The sequence below is a fragment of the Encephalitozoon hellem genome, chromosome VII (assembly GCF_000277815.2).
Source record: "Encephalitozoon hellem ATCC 50504 chromosome VII, complete sequence".
NCBI classification, from domain to species: Eukaryota; Fungi; Microsporidia; family Unikaryonidae; genus Encephalitozoon; species Encephalitozoon hellem.
In genome coordinates, this window is record NC_018474.1 from 176,135 (window position 1) to 191,204 (window position 15,070).

Here is a 15,070-nt window from a genome sequence, read left to right on the forward strand (position 1 = left end):
TTTCGTACTTCTTTTTATTTATCTCAGGGAAAAAAGCCTTCTGAAACAGCTGAAACAAGTTTCAGAAAAAGACTGCTGTCAATATAAGGACTTAAATATGTAATTATCTCCTTTTCAATGAGAACAATCCACAAGTTCGGAATAGCAAGAGTCATATACCTTATTTTGATTTGTAGATACGCTTCTATTTTGTGCCAAGGGGATGATGAAAGTACCGTTGAAATAGTTCTCTTTAATAATGCCACAGAGAAGATCAAAAGCAAGAGCGATGTGGAGAAAGAACCTACAGCAGAGAACAAGTCTAAGGAACTTAGAAACATACTAACGGCATTGGTAAGCCATCTTTTGGCTGGAAGCAGACTTAAAAACAACCTTCTCAAGAACTATGATGAGGCTAGCCAGCTCAATATTACAAAGGGAGACAGCCAGAAGCCTGATGATCCTGGGAAGGCTGAAAAGACTAGCAGCCCTCCACCTCAGGAACCAACTATAGAGATGCTAGAGAAAATAAAGAGGATCCCTGTAGGGTATAGAACATTCTGCTCCTTCGTTCAGAACCTAGATCTTATCAGGGACAAGCTAAAAAATAGGCCTGGAATTAGAAAAATTCAGAATATTTTGGTTTACGAAGAGTATCACCTTACTGATTACTGGGGAAGGCTGAAGTTCAAGAAAGAGGGTGACAAGCTTGTGGACGAAACTGGATACTTTGAAGGAGTCAAGGTCAATAGCTTCGAGGATATGCTAACCCAGGGGAGAATGACCAGGACAGGATTTGTCCAGAAAAAGGAAATAGGGGAGAATGAGGTAAATGAGAATCTAATAACCATGAAGCTCCTTCTTAGTGAGATTGCTAAAGAAAAGAACACCTCAATTCATAACGTGGTTAATGAAGGATGTAATATGTCTATGGTCGAAGAGCTAGTCTTTTATGGAAATAGCCCATCAGCTCACGATAATGAAATAGTGCATGTCTGTGTGTGCTCTGACTCATTCTGCAAAGAACCATGCAAAGACATTGTTCCAATGAAAATGGAAAACTTAGAGTTTAGAGATTAGGCTACAGAATAGAAGATAGGGGCCTGACCATCGACATCTCAAGTAATTAAAAGTATTTAGTTGCTGATAGAGATCCTATCAATGAGCAGGACATCTTCAAGCTCGACTCTCTCATCGGCCATCCTATCCAAAATGTTTTTGAGTTCATAGAGACCGATGTTCTTGGTAGACTTGGAAGATTTTTCGACCTTACAGAGCCTTACATTTACCTCGTTTGCCCTTGCTTCCTTCTCTCCAACTACACATACAAGAGAATATCCGCTTGTTTCAGCAGTTCTTATCCTCTTGTTCAATGTATTGCCATCGTCAATCACATCAACTCTGAATCTACCAAGCACAGACCTTATTTTCTCAACGTAGTCAAGATTTCCCATGTTTACGATCGCTATCTGTCTTGGCGATATCCAAAACGGTAACCTCTTTCCAAAGCTTTCAAGAATAATGGCAATCATTCTTTCGATGCTCCCGAGGATCGCACGATGTATTATAACGGGGGTCCTGCATTGCCCATCACTGTCACGGTACTTGAGCTCAAATCTTTGAGGAAGCTGGAAGTCTAGCTGAATCGTTGCGCACTGTATTCGTCTGTCCAGAGCGTCGTGGAGCGTGATATCGATCTTGGGGCCATAGAATGCACCGTCCCCTTCATTAATCTTAAACACCATTCCACTTTCATCCATAGCCTCGGCAAGAGCCCTTTCTGCTCTGTCCCACTCTTCAATAGACCCCAAGTACTTTTCTGGCCTTGTGCTTAGTACAAGCTCAAATTTGAATCCAAAGACCCCGTAGACGAAACTCAAGAACTCAAGACACCCTTTGATTTCACTTTTGACCTGATCCCTGGTGCAGAATATGTGTGCATCGTCCTGCTGAAATCGCCTTACCCTTGTTAATCCTGTAAGAGTTCCACTAAGCTCATTTCTGTGCAAGACACCGAAGTCTGCAAACCTTAGAGGAAGGTCTCTAAAACTGTGGTCCTGGTGCTTGAACATCACACAATGCCCAGGACAGTTCATGGGTTTCAATGCAAAGTCGTCCCCTTCAATCATGAACATGTTTTCCTTATAGTTCTGAAGATGCCCGCTTTCCTCCCAAAGCTTTGTGCAGAAAATATTTGGCGTTATAACCTCTTTGAACCCCCTTTTCCTATATTCCTCCCTCAGAAACTCAATCAACGTGTTATACATGATGGCTCCGTTGGGCAAAAAGAAGCACGACCCTGGAGAATATTTCGAAAAGAAAAAAAGATCGAGCTCGGTCCCTATCTTCCTGTGGTCTCTTTCTTTTGCCTCCTCTTTCTTCTTCAAATACTCTTCCAGCATGTCCTTAGAGGGAAACGTGATAGCATAAATCCTCTGAAGAGACTTCAGGCTTGGGTCGTTGAGGAAATAGGCCGAGCTATTCTTAAGAACCTTTACAGCCTTGACAACACCTGTCGATCTGATATGGGGCCCCAAGCACATGTCAAAGAAGTCTCCGTTTTTGTACACAGAGCTTTCCTTGTCAACTCCTTTCATAATGAAATGCGTTTTGCAAGGATTATCTTTGTAGGCATCAAGGAGTTCCTCTTTGCTCTTAATTACTTTCTCAAACTTATAGTTCTTCTTCATGATCCTTGTCATCTCCATTTCAATCTTTTTATAATCTCCAGACGAAATAGGCTCTTTTATGTCAACATCGTAGAAAAATCCTTCCTCAACAGGTGGCCCATGCACTAGCTTTGCGTCGGGATAAAGATTCACAAGGGCATTTCCTAGTATATGTGCAGAAGAGTGCCAAAAGATTTCTCTGGCACCGTCATCTTCAAACGTTAGGAACTCTAACTTGCAATCCTTTAGTATCTCTGTTGACATGTCAGAGTAAACCCCGTCTATTTTACAGGATATGACGTCCTTTCTGTCTTTGCAATGGTTACAGAGAATGTCATATGGCGTTTCCCCTTGTTTAACCTCTAGGTTCTTTCCTTCAAACTCTACCTTCAACTTAATCTCATCATACATTTCTAGGGGTAAGTAGATATCACAAAAATCAATTATTCATGAGGCTTTCACTTCCGTTCTTTCCCTCTTGGATCCTTTCCACCCCCTCTATTAAAAGACATTCAAGAGCTCTTCCCATAACCTTTGGGATCTCGTGCTGAATCCTCCTTGCCATGAACTTAATGCCCCTGTAGAGAGGAACTGCCTGTTCTAAAGGCCCTTCCCTAATAATCTTCCTAAAAGAAAAAGCTAAGATGATTTTCTGTCTTAAACAAAGACTTCCATCAAAGAAGTCGTTCATGACATCGTCAATGAGGAACTTATAAGACCTCTGAATAAGAGAAGAAACAGCATCAACTTTGTGCTCTTCACGTCCGTCGTAATTCATTAGAACTTTAAATGCTTCTTTACTTTTATGTTTAAGCATTCTTTCGGTCGCATTTTCGACCAAGTTAGGAAACCATCTGAAGCAAGCCTCAATCTTCTCAGTCTCCCTCTCATCTTCAATGAGTTTAACGGCTTCTTGAAAATACTTCGGCCTCCAGCTAGTTTCAAGTATCCCGAGATCGTTTTCCACTTTTCTATAACACTTAAAAACATCGTTTGGATTCTCAAAGTTCTTTTTTGTGTCTTTTTTCAACACATGCTCCGGTATGTCTTCAATCATTCTCTGTGCTTCGTTCATAGATTCTATATCAAATTCGTTTGTATTTAGCAAGACACTTGCAACAATAGCTCCATGTTCATAGTATTTTCTGCGCCCATCACTGAAATGATGCGCAATTCCGGACATGAGGACTTTCACCTCGTCAGAATCTATGTCATGGGTTCTCAATGCCAACACGATGCATTTTGTGAAAAAAAAGTCGTCTTCCTCGCCAATGCTGACAGACAAAAAAACTGTCGACAATGTTTTGAATAGAATCTTGCTGCTACTCATCGCTTTTATGATGTCATAAGATATTTCGGAGCGCTGTTCAATGCAGTAACTCATTAGACATTCTTCCTCGAATTTGTCGTTTTTAATCATCTTTTTCTTCTTTTCGTAGAGAAGTACTTGCGACGATATGTCTAGATCATCGTAGAAATCTAGAAACTCCGGATGCTTTTTCGTCGGGTTTCTTCTGAGATACAGCCCAATAAAGCCTGTAATGTCCGGGCATCTTGCAAGAATATCCTTAATGGACGATGTGTGCCTCTCAGCCTCCTTAACTTCTCTCCTTAAGATGTTCTCCATGGGGATGGACTCCATTTATAATATCAAGGCTATTTATTAGTTCCAATAAACCGGAGTGTACTCAAGGTATACGTCCTCTTTAAACTACAGATTGTGGCGACATCTCCTTTTGGGTTCTAGTAACAGTGCTGAGGGATGAGACCTCTATATCATTTACTAGTGGCGCCAGCTTTTCAACAATATCGTCTATAACCGTGTCTTCTGAGACTAATAGACTTTCATCTGGGATCTTTTTTTCCTTTAACTTATCCACAATCTTATCAATACTCTGTTCTTTGCTTTCTTCAGGGCTCATTGTTCGTGGATATACCGAAGAGGTCGATAGGTTAGAGTATGATGTAGAGGACTTCTCTTGTGCGTCTAATGACGAAGATGGCCTTTGTGAAATAGAGGCATTTATGCTTGCTGTTGAGAAAAGAGATTCGGTGCTGTTTGCCATTGTCTTAGCAGGTGTGCTGCTTCCATCGTGAATAGACGACCTCGATATAGTAGGAGATATGGACTCAGAGTTGGAGGTACTTTCTTTTAAGACAATTCTTTGATCCTGTATATCTCTAAGCTTCAATAACTTACCTCCTATCTGAACAACTTTATCAGTGAATTCATTCAACTTTCTCTCGATATTCTTCACACGCTCTTCAACAATAGAGCTTACAGCACTAAGATGCATGCTACTATCAAAGTCCCTTATTACCGTAGTTCTAACAACATCTGTTATGGTTCTGTGTCTTGTGCCCTTTCCACCGTCCGCAGTTTCAGAATGTGCCCCACTCATATCATTTTTTGTGTCAAGGAAGCTTGCAACAGTTGGGTGCTGCAAGTCTTTAAATCTTCTCTCCTTTCTAAGCTGCCTTTCCAGGTCAAGCTCTTTCCTACCTGTGGGCTCTTTAAGGAATGAAACTATAGGGGAAAGGGAATGCTGCTCAGGCTCTCTGTCATTTGAAGATTCAAAGTCCCCTAGAACTGGAGACATGGCTTCGTAAGATTCACTGTTGTTTGTATTATCGTCTTCTAAACCTTTCCATAGCCCATCTCCCTTATAGGCCAATGATGAAACCTCTTCTATAATGTCTTCTCTGCTTCGAGTTTTAGTCTTGTTGGCATCAGCAACGTCGTGTGTTCTATCCTTCCATCTACCGTCTAAGCTTGATTCTATGCTGTAGGGCATGAGTCTTGACTTAGATCGCCTCTCTTCCTTCAAGCGGGATGCGATACTCTTTTCATAAATAGCCCCGTCTCTATACAGTTCATATATTTTCTTCAATGATTCAAGAGCACTATCCTCGTCTCTTTCTTTTCTTCTGGTAGACATCAAAATTTCGATAAGATTCTTATATCGTTCTTCGTTTGCCACAATTTTCTGATATATATTGTCCAGTTTCTTTTCATAGCTTTCATAAGATGGCTCTAACCCCTCTTTAGATTTAGGATCCAATGGCGTAGGAAGGTAGGGGCTTTTTATCTCTAAAGGATGGATAATAGAAACAGCAGATGTATGGCCTTTGGTCCTTGAGGCTATTTTTGTGACCGTGGTTGTAATCTCCTTGATCACAGTGCTATTGCCAGGAAGTGCCCTTCTGCTCTCAGAAATAGTGGTACTATTTTTTAGCATGTCAAAAATGCTTCTTATGAGTTCTCTGGTGTGTTCATCGTAATACGAATTGTTTGTCTCTTTTGTGGGAAGCATTGCTGACGAGGATTTACACGTAGAAGTTGTGCGAATCCTCTCAACAGTAGTTGTTATTGTTCGTAGCGCAGCGGACACTCTAGAGCTTTGTGATGTCTCACTGGACATTGAGCTTGCACTTCTTGTACTGTTCTGTGCCGGTATATTAAGGAGACTCTTAATTTTTTCAAGAATCTGAATGTCTATCAAAGTGTTGGCCATCCCGTCAGCCATGGGTTTTCTAGAACTTCTGCTCTGCACTGATGATGTGATATCAGGCTCTTGGTCCTCAAAGTTTGCACTATTTCTGTTACTATCAGAGTTTCCTACAAACACGGTTTTTAGAATAGTCTTCACAGTATCGTCAGATCTTTTGCGAGGAGACCCTTTTTGCCTTGTAACAGTTCTAGTTGTCAATATGGTTTGTGTTTCTGTTTTCCTTACTGGCTCGTTATGCTCTTGCTTCTCAACCTTGGCTGTGGTTGTAGTAGTTGTTATGCTAGTTGTTTTCAGAGTGATTATAGAAACAGAGCCTATGGAGTCCCTTTTAGATGCATTAAGCCCTTCCTCAGAAGCGGGCTCGAAGGTTTCCTTAATGAATATCGGTATCATGTTGTTTCTCTCTAGAATTATAGGTTCCGAATGGTCGATAGGTATTCTTGATGGAGCACTTGAGAAAAAAGAGGTATTGTCCATAGCATCCACGTGCGGAGTGGAATATTCAACTGGGCTTTTTGTGCAGATTCCTTCTATTCTAGGATTGTTGAGAACATATTCATAAAGAATTTTCATATCATCGTTTATACTCGGTTGCTCTTTTGCTCCACGAATCCTATTAGCTTGACTGTACAGGTCACAAATTTTATACGAAGATCCGTTATAAAAAATGGTATTGCTGTCAGAATCAGAAATCCTTATTGACGGCTTTCTTGCTGTGATATCGTCATTTCTAAGAGTTTGGGCATTGCTATTTCTTTCAATGTTCTTTTCTATGAACCTAATAAAAGGCCTTTCTTCTTGTTGTAAAATCTTTCTGATGGTCACCACAGACGGCTTTTTCGTTTCCAGAGTCCCTATAGCTCTAGAGATTCTGTTTCCAGGCACATATGCCTTTAGACAGGAGTCTTTACACCTTTGATCATCAATTCTGCAGTTGCAGAGCATCTCCTTCGCAGTGTTACCTTCGTTAGCTTGTAGCTTTACGATCTGGGCAGTTACGTATATACCCAAAAAAAGGAATATGACAGACAGCTGAATGCCAAGCATATAACTTTTGTTTACTCTATTTTTTCTATAGTTTTATTTTGTTTCATGTGTAAAGAACTCAGACCAGAAATGAAGCATTGGAAAGAAGATAGAGGAGTATCTAGTAAAATGCCCAGATCTTCAGTTCTAGTTTTTTGTATCTGTACTGCACTTTTCTGGTTCACACTCTAAGATCAGAGTATGTAAATAAAGTAAAACATTGTTTTAGATTATCTATAAAAGCTCATGAGTATTTATTTATATAATATGAGATACATATTACCTCTTCTTTTTAGCTATGTTTTTTCATCAGAAGCCATAGATGTCTCTTCTAGTCATAAAAAAGGGGTAATAGAAAAGGCCAATGCCGAGATAGCATATCACCCTGGAGGAAGTAACGAGAAGGTCGGTGTAAAGGGAACACATGTTGAGGCAGATGGGTTGTCTCTTCGAAGGCACACTGACGAGGGAGGGCTTGTCGTATTTTTGGAGCCAAATCCCTATGACGAATGGAGCTTTTCCTATACCTTTACCAATGCAAAACTTCGATTCCCCCACATAGGCGGTGTATATCTATGGTATACCTCTGATATCCAGGATCAGGGCCTTTATAGGGGAGGCCACGACATGTTTGAGGGGATCATGGCAGGGCTTGAGTTTAGAGGGTCGCAACCAGAGATAGTTATGGCGATAAACGATGGAAAAACCAATCTTGTTGGATCTGAGGAAATGACACTATATAGGGATACAATAAATCCAGAACGCCTCAAGGGAGTAAAGGACATCACAGTTAAGGTAATATCTACCGAGAAGAACTTCAAGGTCGAGCTATATGACGGCGATAGGCTCCTCTATGACAGTTTTAGGTACTATCGTAAGGGAACATTAGCAGGCATAGGATCCGGGAAGTACTTCAACATTACGTCGTTCTATGATAAAGCACCTTCGGACAGTGTCTACAAACTTAAGGAGGCACAACTATTCCAAAGAACAGAGACAAGCGAGTATGAAGTCCACAGTGTCCATGCACCACCAGTGGATAAAACACCAAGATCTCCAGACGGAATTTTGCATGAAGACGAAGAAATAAGGCATCTTATTTCAAAGATAGAATATCTGAACGAGTATCTCCATCTAGTTGTCGGAGAGCCACACAAATCATCGTTTGATAAGGTTGTGTATGTCCTTTCTGAGCAGCTCAAGACACGTATGAAGAGCATTGAAGACATAGTTTCGTCAGCAAAAAACAACGGAGGTTCAGAGATGAAGTTCATGAGTTTGAATGAAAAGATGAATGGAATCGACATAAAGCTTCAAAGAATCCAGAAGTCGTTTGCAGATTTAGATCATGTAGTGAATTCTCTCAAGAAAGATTACAGTCGTAGCTCCAACATTCTAGTTTACATTGTTGTAGGTATTGGTGTTGCGGGATTTGGACTGGTAGCAATGAAGGAGTACCAGGCCCTAAAGCTTAGGCAAAAGGCCCTCTAAGAAATAAAAATCTTGGCCATTCTGGACGCTTGTATTAAAATAACCGTCAATTTTATCCTGATGAAGAAGTTTTGGGAAGAGATATCGAGGCCATATTTTGCAGTTGCACCTATGGTTGGAAACTCTGAAGAGGCCTGGCGTAGACTGTCGAAAAGATATGGAGCAAATATATTTTATACAGAAATGGTACACTGTGAATCGTTTTTACGTGGATCCAGAAACCCTGTGAGAAATCAATGGTATACAACATCCCCAGAAGATAGACCTCTAGTAATCCAGATATGCGGAAACTCCCCTGAGGTCATGCTGGAGGCAGCCTTGATAATGCAGGATCATTGTGATGCAATTGACATCAACTTTGGATGCCCACAAAGGGTAGCTAGAAAGGGAAATTATGGGGCATATCTACAAGAAAACTGGGGTTTGACGGAAAAAATAGTGAAGGTGCTATCTACTAATCTTAGCGTTCCTGTATTCTGCAAGATAAGAGTTTTTAAGTCGATAGAGAAAACCGTAGAATATGCAAAGATGATAGAAAGAGCAGGTTGTTCTTTTTTAGCTGTCCACGGTAGAACAAGAGATCAAAAAGGAGAATCAATGGGGCTTGCAAGCTGGGATCACATCAGGGCAGTCAAAGAAGCCTTAACCATTCCTGTTCTTTCAAATGGAAATATAATGGTCCATGACGACATCTGGAGGTGCTTGGAGTACACGAAGTGCGATGGAGTAATGGTCGGGGAGTCCCATCTTTACAACCCTCTTATATTCACAGGAGAGAATAAGCCTTGCCTGGAAATAATTGGAGAATATTTAGATATATGCATGAAATTTCCAGGAAGTGCAGATGTAGGGCATGTAAAATCTCACATATTCAAATTGTTGTATAACTATTTCCTCGTAAACCCAGGCAAGCGGCCTGCTGTTGACTCTTGTAATACCATAGAAAGGTTTCATGAGCTTTATTTGGATCTTGTGGAAGAAATGAGATATACAGCAAGCAAAGAAGGAAATTCCGTGACCTATAGAATGAGGCCTCGGCCTATCTCTAATATAACTATAGATGGTGACAGCAAAGGGAGGTGAAAAATATATCTCTTTATAGAAGCCCCTCAACCCAATGGCTGAGAAAGATATTCAAAGTCTAATAGAGGAAGAGAAGGCTATCAGAAGGGATCTAGAGGTTTGTGAAGAAACCTTAGAGAACATTGGTGCGTTAGCTATCCGCATACAGTCATTTTCAAGGTCTGTATCCTGTCTAGACCCCGAAGATCCTGAGACCGAAATGCTGTCTAAGCAAGCTGATTTGTTTAATAAGTCTATCTCGAGGCTTGGCAGCCGGAGGTCGAAGAGGAGAAATGCAATAAGGGAGGAGATGGCTAAGTCTAAAGCAAGCACAGAAAAGGAGTACATGGAGAATACAAGCATACCACAGCCTATTAGCGATGATGACTTCTTTTCCTCCAGTACGAAGAGGATAAACGATGTGCTGATGAATGCCATGGATGCATTTGAAACGGTCAAAAGGCAGAATGTATATATAAACAGAACGAGTGAAAGAATAAGGGCTGGATTGAGCCGCATAGGCCTCAGCAAGCAGCTTATTGACCAGATTGACAAAAGGTATTTATCAGACAGAGTACTTTTCATGGGAGGAATTGTTTTACTTGTTATCATGTTCTTTCTTCTTAGGTTTTTTTTATAAAGTCTCTCTTTGAAGTCATAATAGGGCCTAAAGATTAAATCTCTATCAGTTCTATTTCTAGATTTACAGTGCACTATCCTTCGCCCTGTTCTGTCCAAGTAGTCTATCAATCCTCTGAACTATTTTCTTTGTATTGAACTTAAATTTGGATTTTCTCATAGCCTCTAGCAAGTAGGAAGCCTTCTTAAATGCGGCAGAAACGATCGAATATCCTCTTCTGTACTCTCCTTTCGATAGCTTCTTTGTTGACAGCCATTTGATTTCCTCAATTTCCTTTCTAGTTTGTGCTTCAAATGGAAAGTTCTGTTTGACATTGAATACAAAATATAATGTAATTTTATCGAATATTGTTATTGGGAGATTGCATATCTTGTTCTGTACATCGTATCCAGTTTCCTCGTAGACTTCTCTTATGGCACAGCTTGTACCGTCCTCGTCCATGCACTTCTTTCCTTTTGGAAAAGAGTAGTTCTTTGTTTTCTTTTTCTCCTTGACAGCCAATACATAGGAAATATTTGAGTCCACAAGAATCGCTCCATAAACCTTTACAGACTGCCTGTACTTAACAAAGCTTCGGAGTGCCTCTTCAATATTTACCCTTATACCGATATGATCCAAAAGCTCCCTGCTGAAGTCTGCAAAAGAAATGTCGGAGATCTTGTAATTATCTATTAGAAACCAATGCGCTTCTTCCACCGCAAAGAACAGACGCTCTACGGCGTTCCTCTCCTGGTCTCCCAAGCCTACAAGGAATCTTGATGCTATACTATCCAAAATGTTCTCCGGGATCATTTGGGGTTTTATGAATTCTATTTTGACACAACACAAGCCCTTAGATGAGTGGAGACAAGCCAGAGCAGGAGAATCTTCAGGACACAACTACAATAAACCTGAAGAGACGCAAGAGAGTAAAGGAGAGCAAAACTGCCTCCAAGCCACCCCAAGTCTATCCACAGATGAAATGTAAGCTAAGGTGTTTGAAGCTAAGAAAGCTGGCACATTTGTTGTCTTTGGAAGACAACATATTAAGCTTGTGCGAGCCAGACAAATCCTCTGAGGGATCAAACAGCCAAAAACATGTTGTAGAGCAACTTCGTGGAAGCCCCCTCTCTGTTGGAACTCTTGAAGAATTTATCGATGACCATCATGCAATAATTACCACTGGCGTTGGCCTGGAGTACTATGTTAATATCATGTCTTTTGTCGATAAGGACTTGCTTGAGCCTGGATGCACTGTTCTTTTAAATTACAAGGATAATAGCGTCGTGGGTGTTTTGGAGGGAGAAATGGACCCAATGGTCAATGTAATGAAGTTAGAAAAAGCACCTTCAGAGACATATGCCGACATTGGCGGGCTTGAGGACCAGATACAGGAGATCAAAGAAAGTGTCGAGCTTCCGCTGACGAATCCAGAGCTCTACCAAGAAATGGGAATAAAGCCTCCGAAGGGAGTGATTCTGTATGGACTTCCGGGAACCGGAAAGACCCTCCTGGCTAAGGCCGTTGCAAACCAAACGTCTGCAACCTTCCTTAGGGTTGTTGGTACAGAGCTAATTCAAGAGTATCTTGGAGAGGGACCCAAGCTTGTGAGGGAGCTCTTCAGAGTTGCGGATATGCATGCTCCATCAATAATCTTTATTGATGAGATAGATGCAATTGGAGGAAGGAGATACAACACATCTTCTGGAGGGAGGAGAGAGGTTCAAAGAACAATGCTGGAACTACTAAATCAACTCGATGGATTTGACACCAGGAATGACATTAAGGTAATAATGGCTACTAACAAGATAGAGGCCCTTGACCCTGCTTTGATCAGGCCGGGGAGAATTGACAGGAAAATCGAGTTCGGGATGCCAGATGCTGCTACGAAGAAGAAGATATTCGATATCCATACGTCAAAGATGACTCTAGATGAGAGTGTGAATATTGAATCATTGATAACAAGTAAGGAAGATCTAAGTGGAGCGGACATAAAGGCGATCTGCACGGAAGCTGGAATGATAGCATTGAGAGAAAGAAGAAAAACAGTCACCATGAAGGATTTCATTTCTGCCAGGGAAAAAGTGTTCTTTTCAAAACAAAAAGTAATATCTGCCGGACTTTATTCTTGAATAAATTGTTCCCTACCATGTGGACTTATAAAGACATTTGCTTATTACAAGGCGTATTCAATTGAAATTGCGCCCCTGAAATTCTTCTATCCGCTTCAACAATAAACTAATCCTGTTTCTTGTAACTGGTTGGTTCCTCCTAGTTCTCTGCATGTACAGTTTTATTCTGGCGGATCTGTGGCTTCTGATTCTCTCTATCTCCTCTTCAGACTTCCCACTTCTCCTGTCTTGAATTCTTTTGATTTTTTCTTCTTTATTCCCAGCTTTCATCAACTTTAGGCCAGATCCCATTATTTTTTTATAAACCTGTTGGGCTTCATTCCAGATCCAATAAATATGTATTCTATTCCGTCGTGGATGACTATGAAATCAGTCGTTTTCTTCAAATAGGTCTTCACCGAATCGTCCTCTAAAACAACAATTATGGAATTGGCTCGTTCTTCAATTATGATGCCAGTACTTCCTCCTACGATTTTAATTTCTGCACCAGTTAGTTCACACATGTATATCTTGTTCACAAAGGCGGATGGATTCATCGATCCTTTCAGTGCTGTCAGATAGTCTGTGAACATCTTACCTATCTCAACAAAATCTCTGTACTTTATTTTTTCCCTTTCGACCTTAGGTATTGCCCTATTCTTTTGCGACTTTTTCGAAGTTTTAGCGCTTTTATTTGTTAGTGAAAATGGTTGGGAAAGTGCCCTGATGGTTTCTTTTCTCATGTGTGCACCGTAGTGATCCTCCACGTTGAACATTTTATGCTTATGCTTGTCTGGGGCTAAAAAATATGCTATGCTGCATTGAATCTCATGGAGAAAAAGAATAAGGACCTAGCTAAAGAAAATACAGAACTTAAGAGAAAGATATCGACCATGAAGAAAACCGAGGAAGATCTGCTCAAAGACAGAATAAAGAAGGAATACTTTGGGTTTAGAATGCATAAAAAGATTTCTGGAGAGCTTGAGAAAAATATTGCAGCCATAGAGAATGTGCTAGATAGCCTCAAAAGACTCAGTGTGGAGATTCCAAATAGAGGGCATAGCGAGGTCTTGAAGGACAAGAGGAATCTGAAAGAATAACAAAGAAGTTTAGTAATGCTATTCTCCATTTAGAATAAATTTCATCTTACATTTAGGGCCCTAGTCAATGTCTGTGGCACAAAAGATAGTAGAGACTTTGAAAGTAAGGGATGAAGTAAGATCTACGGAAATTGATGCACCATATTCGGAGACACACGGTGCATTGATAAGCCTTGAGAGCAAGGGAATATGTAATGTGAGAAAGGAAGAGTCATATGAGGAAATTCTAACTCCCGAGGGAGAGGAGATTGAAAAAAACGGTAGCCAGGAGTATCTGTTGTTTAAGTCCATAGGAAAGGATGGGATGAGCATTGATGAGCTGGGAAAGTATGAGCTGGGAAAGATGAATGCATTTAAGAACAAATGGATAAAAAAGAGGGGTGACAAAGTTTTCAGAAACATAGAGGAAGTCGAAGACATGATCCGAAATATGGTTATCAGTATGAAAAGAGGAGATGCAACTGAAGAGGAGATAGAGATACTGAGAAAAAGAAAACTAGTGATTAGGAAGAAAAATGTCGTATTTGTCGCAACCAAGGGGCCTATGTTCTTTGACAGTGCCTCCTATGCTACTGAGCTGACATCTGAAATGATTCTTGATGGGACTTACAAAGGTCTGACCTTCAAGCACTACAACTTCAACACAAAAGGGAATACTCCCCAAGGTGGATCGATACACCCTCTTATGAAAATAAGAGAGGATTTTAAAAGGATATTCATTGAGCTAGGTTTCAGCGAGATGTCGACGAACCAGTATGTAGAATCGTCTTTTTGGAACTTCGATGCATTGTTTCAACCTCAAAACCATCCATCTAGAGATGCGCACGATACATTCTTTCTTTTGAATCCAGAGCTTAGCTCAGACTTCCCGAAAGATTATCTTAACAAAGTTAGCGAAACCCATTGCGGGGGAAAGTATGGGTCTTTAGGATACATGAACAGCTGGGATGTTAGGGAGGCACAGAAAAACATACTAAGGACGCACACGACGTCTGTAAGCACCCGAAATCTATACAAACTTGCAAGCGAGGGGTTTAGGCCGGTGAAGCTCTTCTCGATTGATAAGGTTTTCAGAAATGAGAGTATTGATGCAACTCATCTGGCTGAATTCCATCAAGTGGAAGGATTGATAGCTGGAAAGGGTCTAAACATAACGCACCTCATGGGAATCCTTCAAGAGTTTTTCAATAGGTTAGGGATGCGTGATATCAGATTTAAGCCAGCATATAATCCATATACAGAGCCCTCGATGGAAGTGTTTGGGTACCACAAGGGAATGAATCGGTGGATGGAAGTTGGAAATTCAGGGGTATTCCGACCAGAAATGCTGGGTCCTATGGGATTTGATTCTGATGTAAGTGTTATTGCTTGGGGGTTATCTTTGGAAAGGCCTGCCATGATAAAGTATGGCTTGAAAAACATTCGGGAACTTGTTGGGCACAAGGTTGACATTGAATTTTCGAGAAAAAGTGAAATATGTTTCTTTGATTAAATGCTTACC

The 15,070-nt window shown here is 40.7% G+C and overlaps 12 protein-coding genes across 12 annotated transcripts; 7 read left to right on the plus strand and 5 right to left on the minus strand.

Annotated features, from left to right (window-relative positions):
* Window positions 1-117: 117 nt before the first annotated feature.
* On the plus strand, window positions 118-1,059 carry EHEL_071540 (uncharacterized protein; the record flags this gene model as incomplete). The annotated part of the gene is made up of 1 exon (XM_003887608.1): window positions 118-1,059. The coding sequence occupies one exon, from the start codon at window positions 118-120 to the stop codon at window positions 1,057-1,059; it is 942 nt and encodes a 313-aa protein (XP_003887657.1).
* Window positions 1,060-1,115: 56 nt separating this feature from the next.
* Window positions 1,116-3,059, minus strand: EHEL_071550 (threonyl-tRNA synthetase; the record flags this gene model as incomplete). Its single annotated transcript, XM_003887609.1, has 1 exon — window positions 1,116-3,059. The coding sequence occupies one exon, from the start codon at window positions 3,057-3,059 to the stop codon at window positions 1,116-1,118; it is 1,944 nt and encodes a 647-aa protein (XP_003887658.1).
* Window positions 3,060-3,087: 28 nt separating this feature from the next.
* Window positions 3,088-4,275, minus strand: EHEL_071560 (uncharacterized protein; the record flags this gene model as incomplete). Its single annotated transcript, XM_003887610.1, has 1 exon — window positions 3,088-4,275. One exon carries the CDS (start codon window positions 4,273-4,275, stop codon window positions 3,088-3,090), a length of 1,188 nt encoding a protein of 395 aa, XP_003887659.1.
* A 79-nt stretch (window positions 4,276-4,354) lies between these two features.
* Window positions 4,355-7,207, minus strand: EHEL_071570 (uncharacterized protein; the record flags this gene model as incomplete). The annotated part of the gene is made up of 1 exon (XM_003887611.1): window positions 4,355-7,207. The coding sequence occupies one exon, from the start codon at window positions 7,205-7,207 to the stop codon at window positions 4,355-4,357; it is 2,853 nt and encodes a 950-aa protein (XP_003887660.1).
* Window positions 7,208-7,453: 246 nt separating this feature from the next.
* EHEL_071580 (uncharacterized protein) lies at window positions 7,454-8,677 on the plus strand (the record flags this gene model as incomplete). Its single annotated transcript, XM_003887612.2, has 1 exon — window positions 7,454-8,677. The coding sequence occupies one exon, from the start codon at window positions 7,454-7,456 to the stop codon at window positions 8,675-8,677; it is 1,224 nt and encodes a 407-aa protein (XP_003887661.2).
* Window positions 8,678-8,737: 60 nt separating this feature from the next.
* On the plus strand, window positions 8,738-9,760 carry EHEL_071590 (tRNA-dihydrouridine synthase; the record flags this gene model as incomplete). The annotated part of the gene is made up of 1 exon (XM_003887613.1): window positions 8,738-9,760. The coding sequence occupies one exon, from the start codon at window positions 8,738-8,740 to the stop codon at window positions 9,758-9,760; it is 1,023 nt and encodes a 340-aa protein (XP_003887662.1).
* A 34-nt stretch (window positions 9,761-9,794) lies between these two features.
* On the plus strand, window positions 9,795-10,379 carry EHEL_071600 (uncharacterized protein; the record flags this gene model as incomplete). The annotated part of the gene is made up of 1 exon (XM_003887614.1): window positions 9,795-10,379. One exon carries the CDS (start codon window positions 9,795-9,797, stop codon window positions 10,377-10,379), a length of 585 nt encoding a protein of 194 aa, XP_003887663.1.
* A 63-nt stretch (window positions 10,380-10,442) lies between these two features.
* Window positions 10,443-11,171, minus strand: EHEL_071610 (mRNA decapping enzyme 2; the record flags this gene model as incomplete). Its single annotated transcript, XM_003887615.1, has 1 exon — window positions 10,443-11,171. One exon carries the CDS (start codon window positions 11,169-11,171, stop codon window positions 10,443-10,445), a length of 729 nt encoding a protein of 242 aa, XP_003887664.1.
* Window positions 11,172-11,215: 44 nt separating this feature from the next.
* On the plus strand, window positions 11,216-12,490 carry EHEL_071620 (26 proteosome regulatory subunit 4; the record flags this gene model as incomplete). The annotated part of the gene is made up of 1 exon (XM_003887616.1): window positions 11,216-12,490. The coding sequence occupies one exon, from the start codon at window positions 11,216-11,218 to the stop codon at window positions 12,488-12,490; it is 1,275 nt and encodes a 424-aa protein (XP_003887665.1).
* Window positions 12,491-12,780: 290 nt separating this feature from the next.
* On the minus strand, window positions 12,781-13,245 carry EHEL_071630 (uncharacterized protein; the record flags this gene model as incomplete). Its single annotated transcript, XM_003887617.1, has 1 exon — window positions 12,781-13,245. One exon carries the CDS (start codon window positions 13,243-13,245, stop codon window positions 12,781-12,783), a length of 465 nt encoding a protein of 154 aa, XP_003887666.1.
* A 54-nt stretch (window positions 13,246-13,299) lies between these two features.
* Window positions 13,300-13,569, plus strand: EHEL_071635 (uncharacterized protein; the record flags this gene model as incomplete). The annotated part of the gene is made up of 1 exon (XM_059743528.1): window positions 13,300-13,569. The coding sequence occupies one exon, from the start codon at window positions 13,300-13,302 to the stop codon at window positions 13,567-13,569; it is 270 nt and encodes an 89-aa protein (XP_059599511.1).
* Window positions 13,570-13,636: 67 nt separating this feature from the next.
* Window positions 13,637-15,061, plus strand: EHEL_071640 (phenylalanyl-tRNA synthetase subunit alpha; the record flags this gene model as incomplete). Its single annotated transcript, XM_003887618.1, has 1 exon — window positions 13,637-15,061. The coding sequence occupies one exon, from the start codon at window positions 13,637-13,639 to the stop codon at window positions 15,059-15,061; it is 1,425 nt and encodes a 474-aa protein (XP_003887667.1).
* Between the last annotated feature and the right edge of the window lie 9 nt (window positions 15,062-15,070).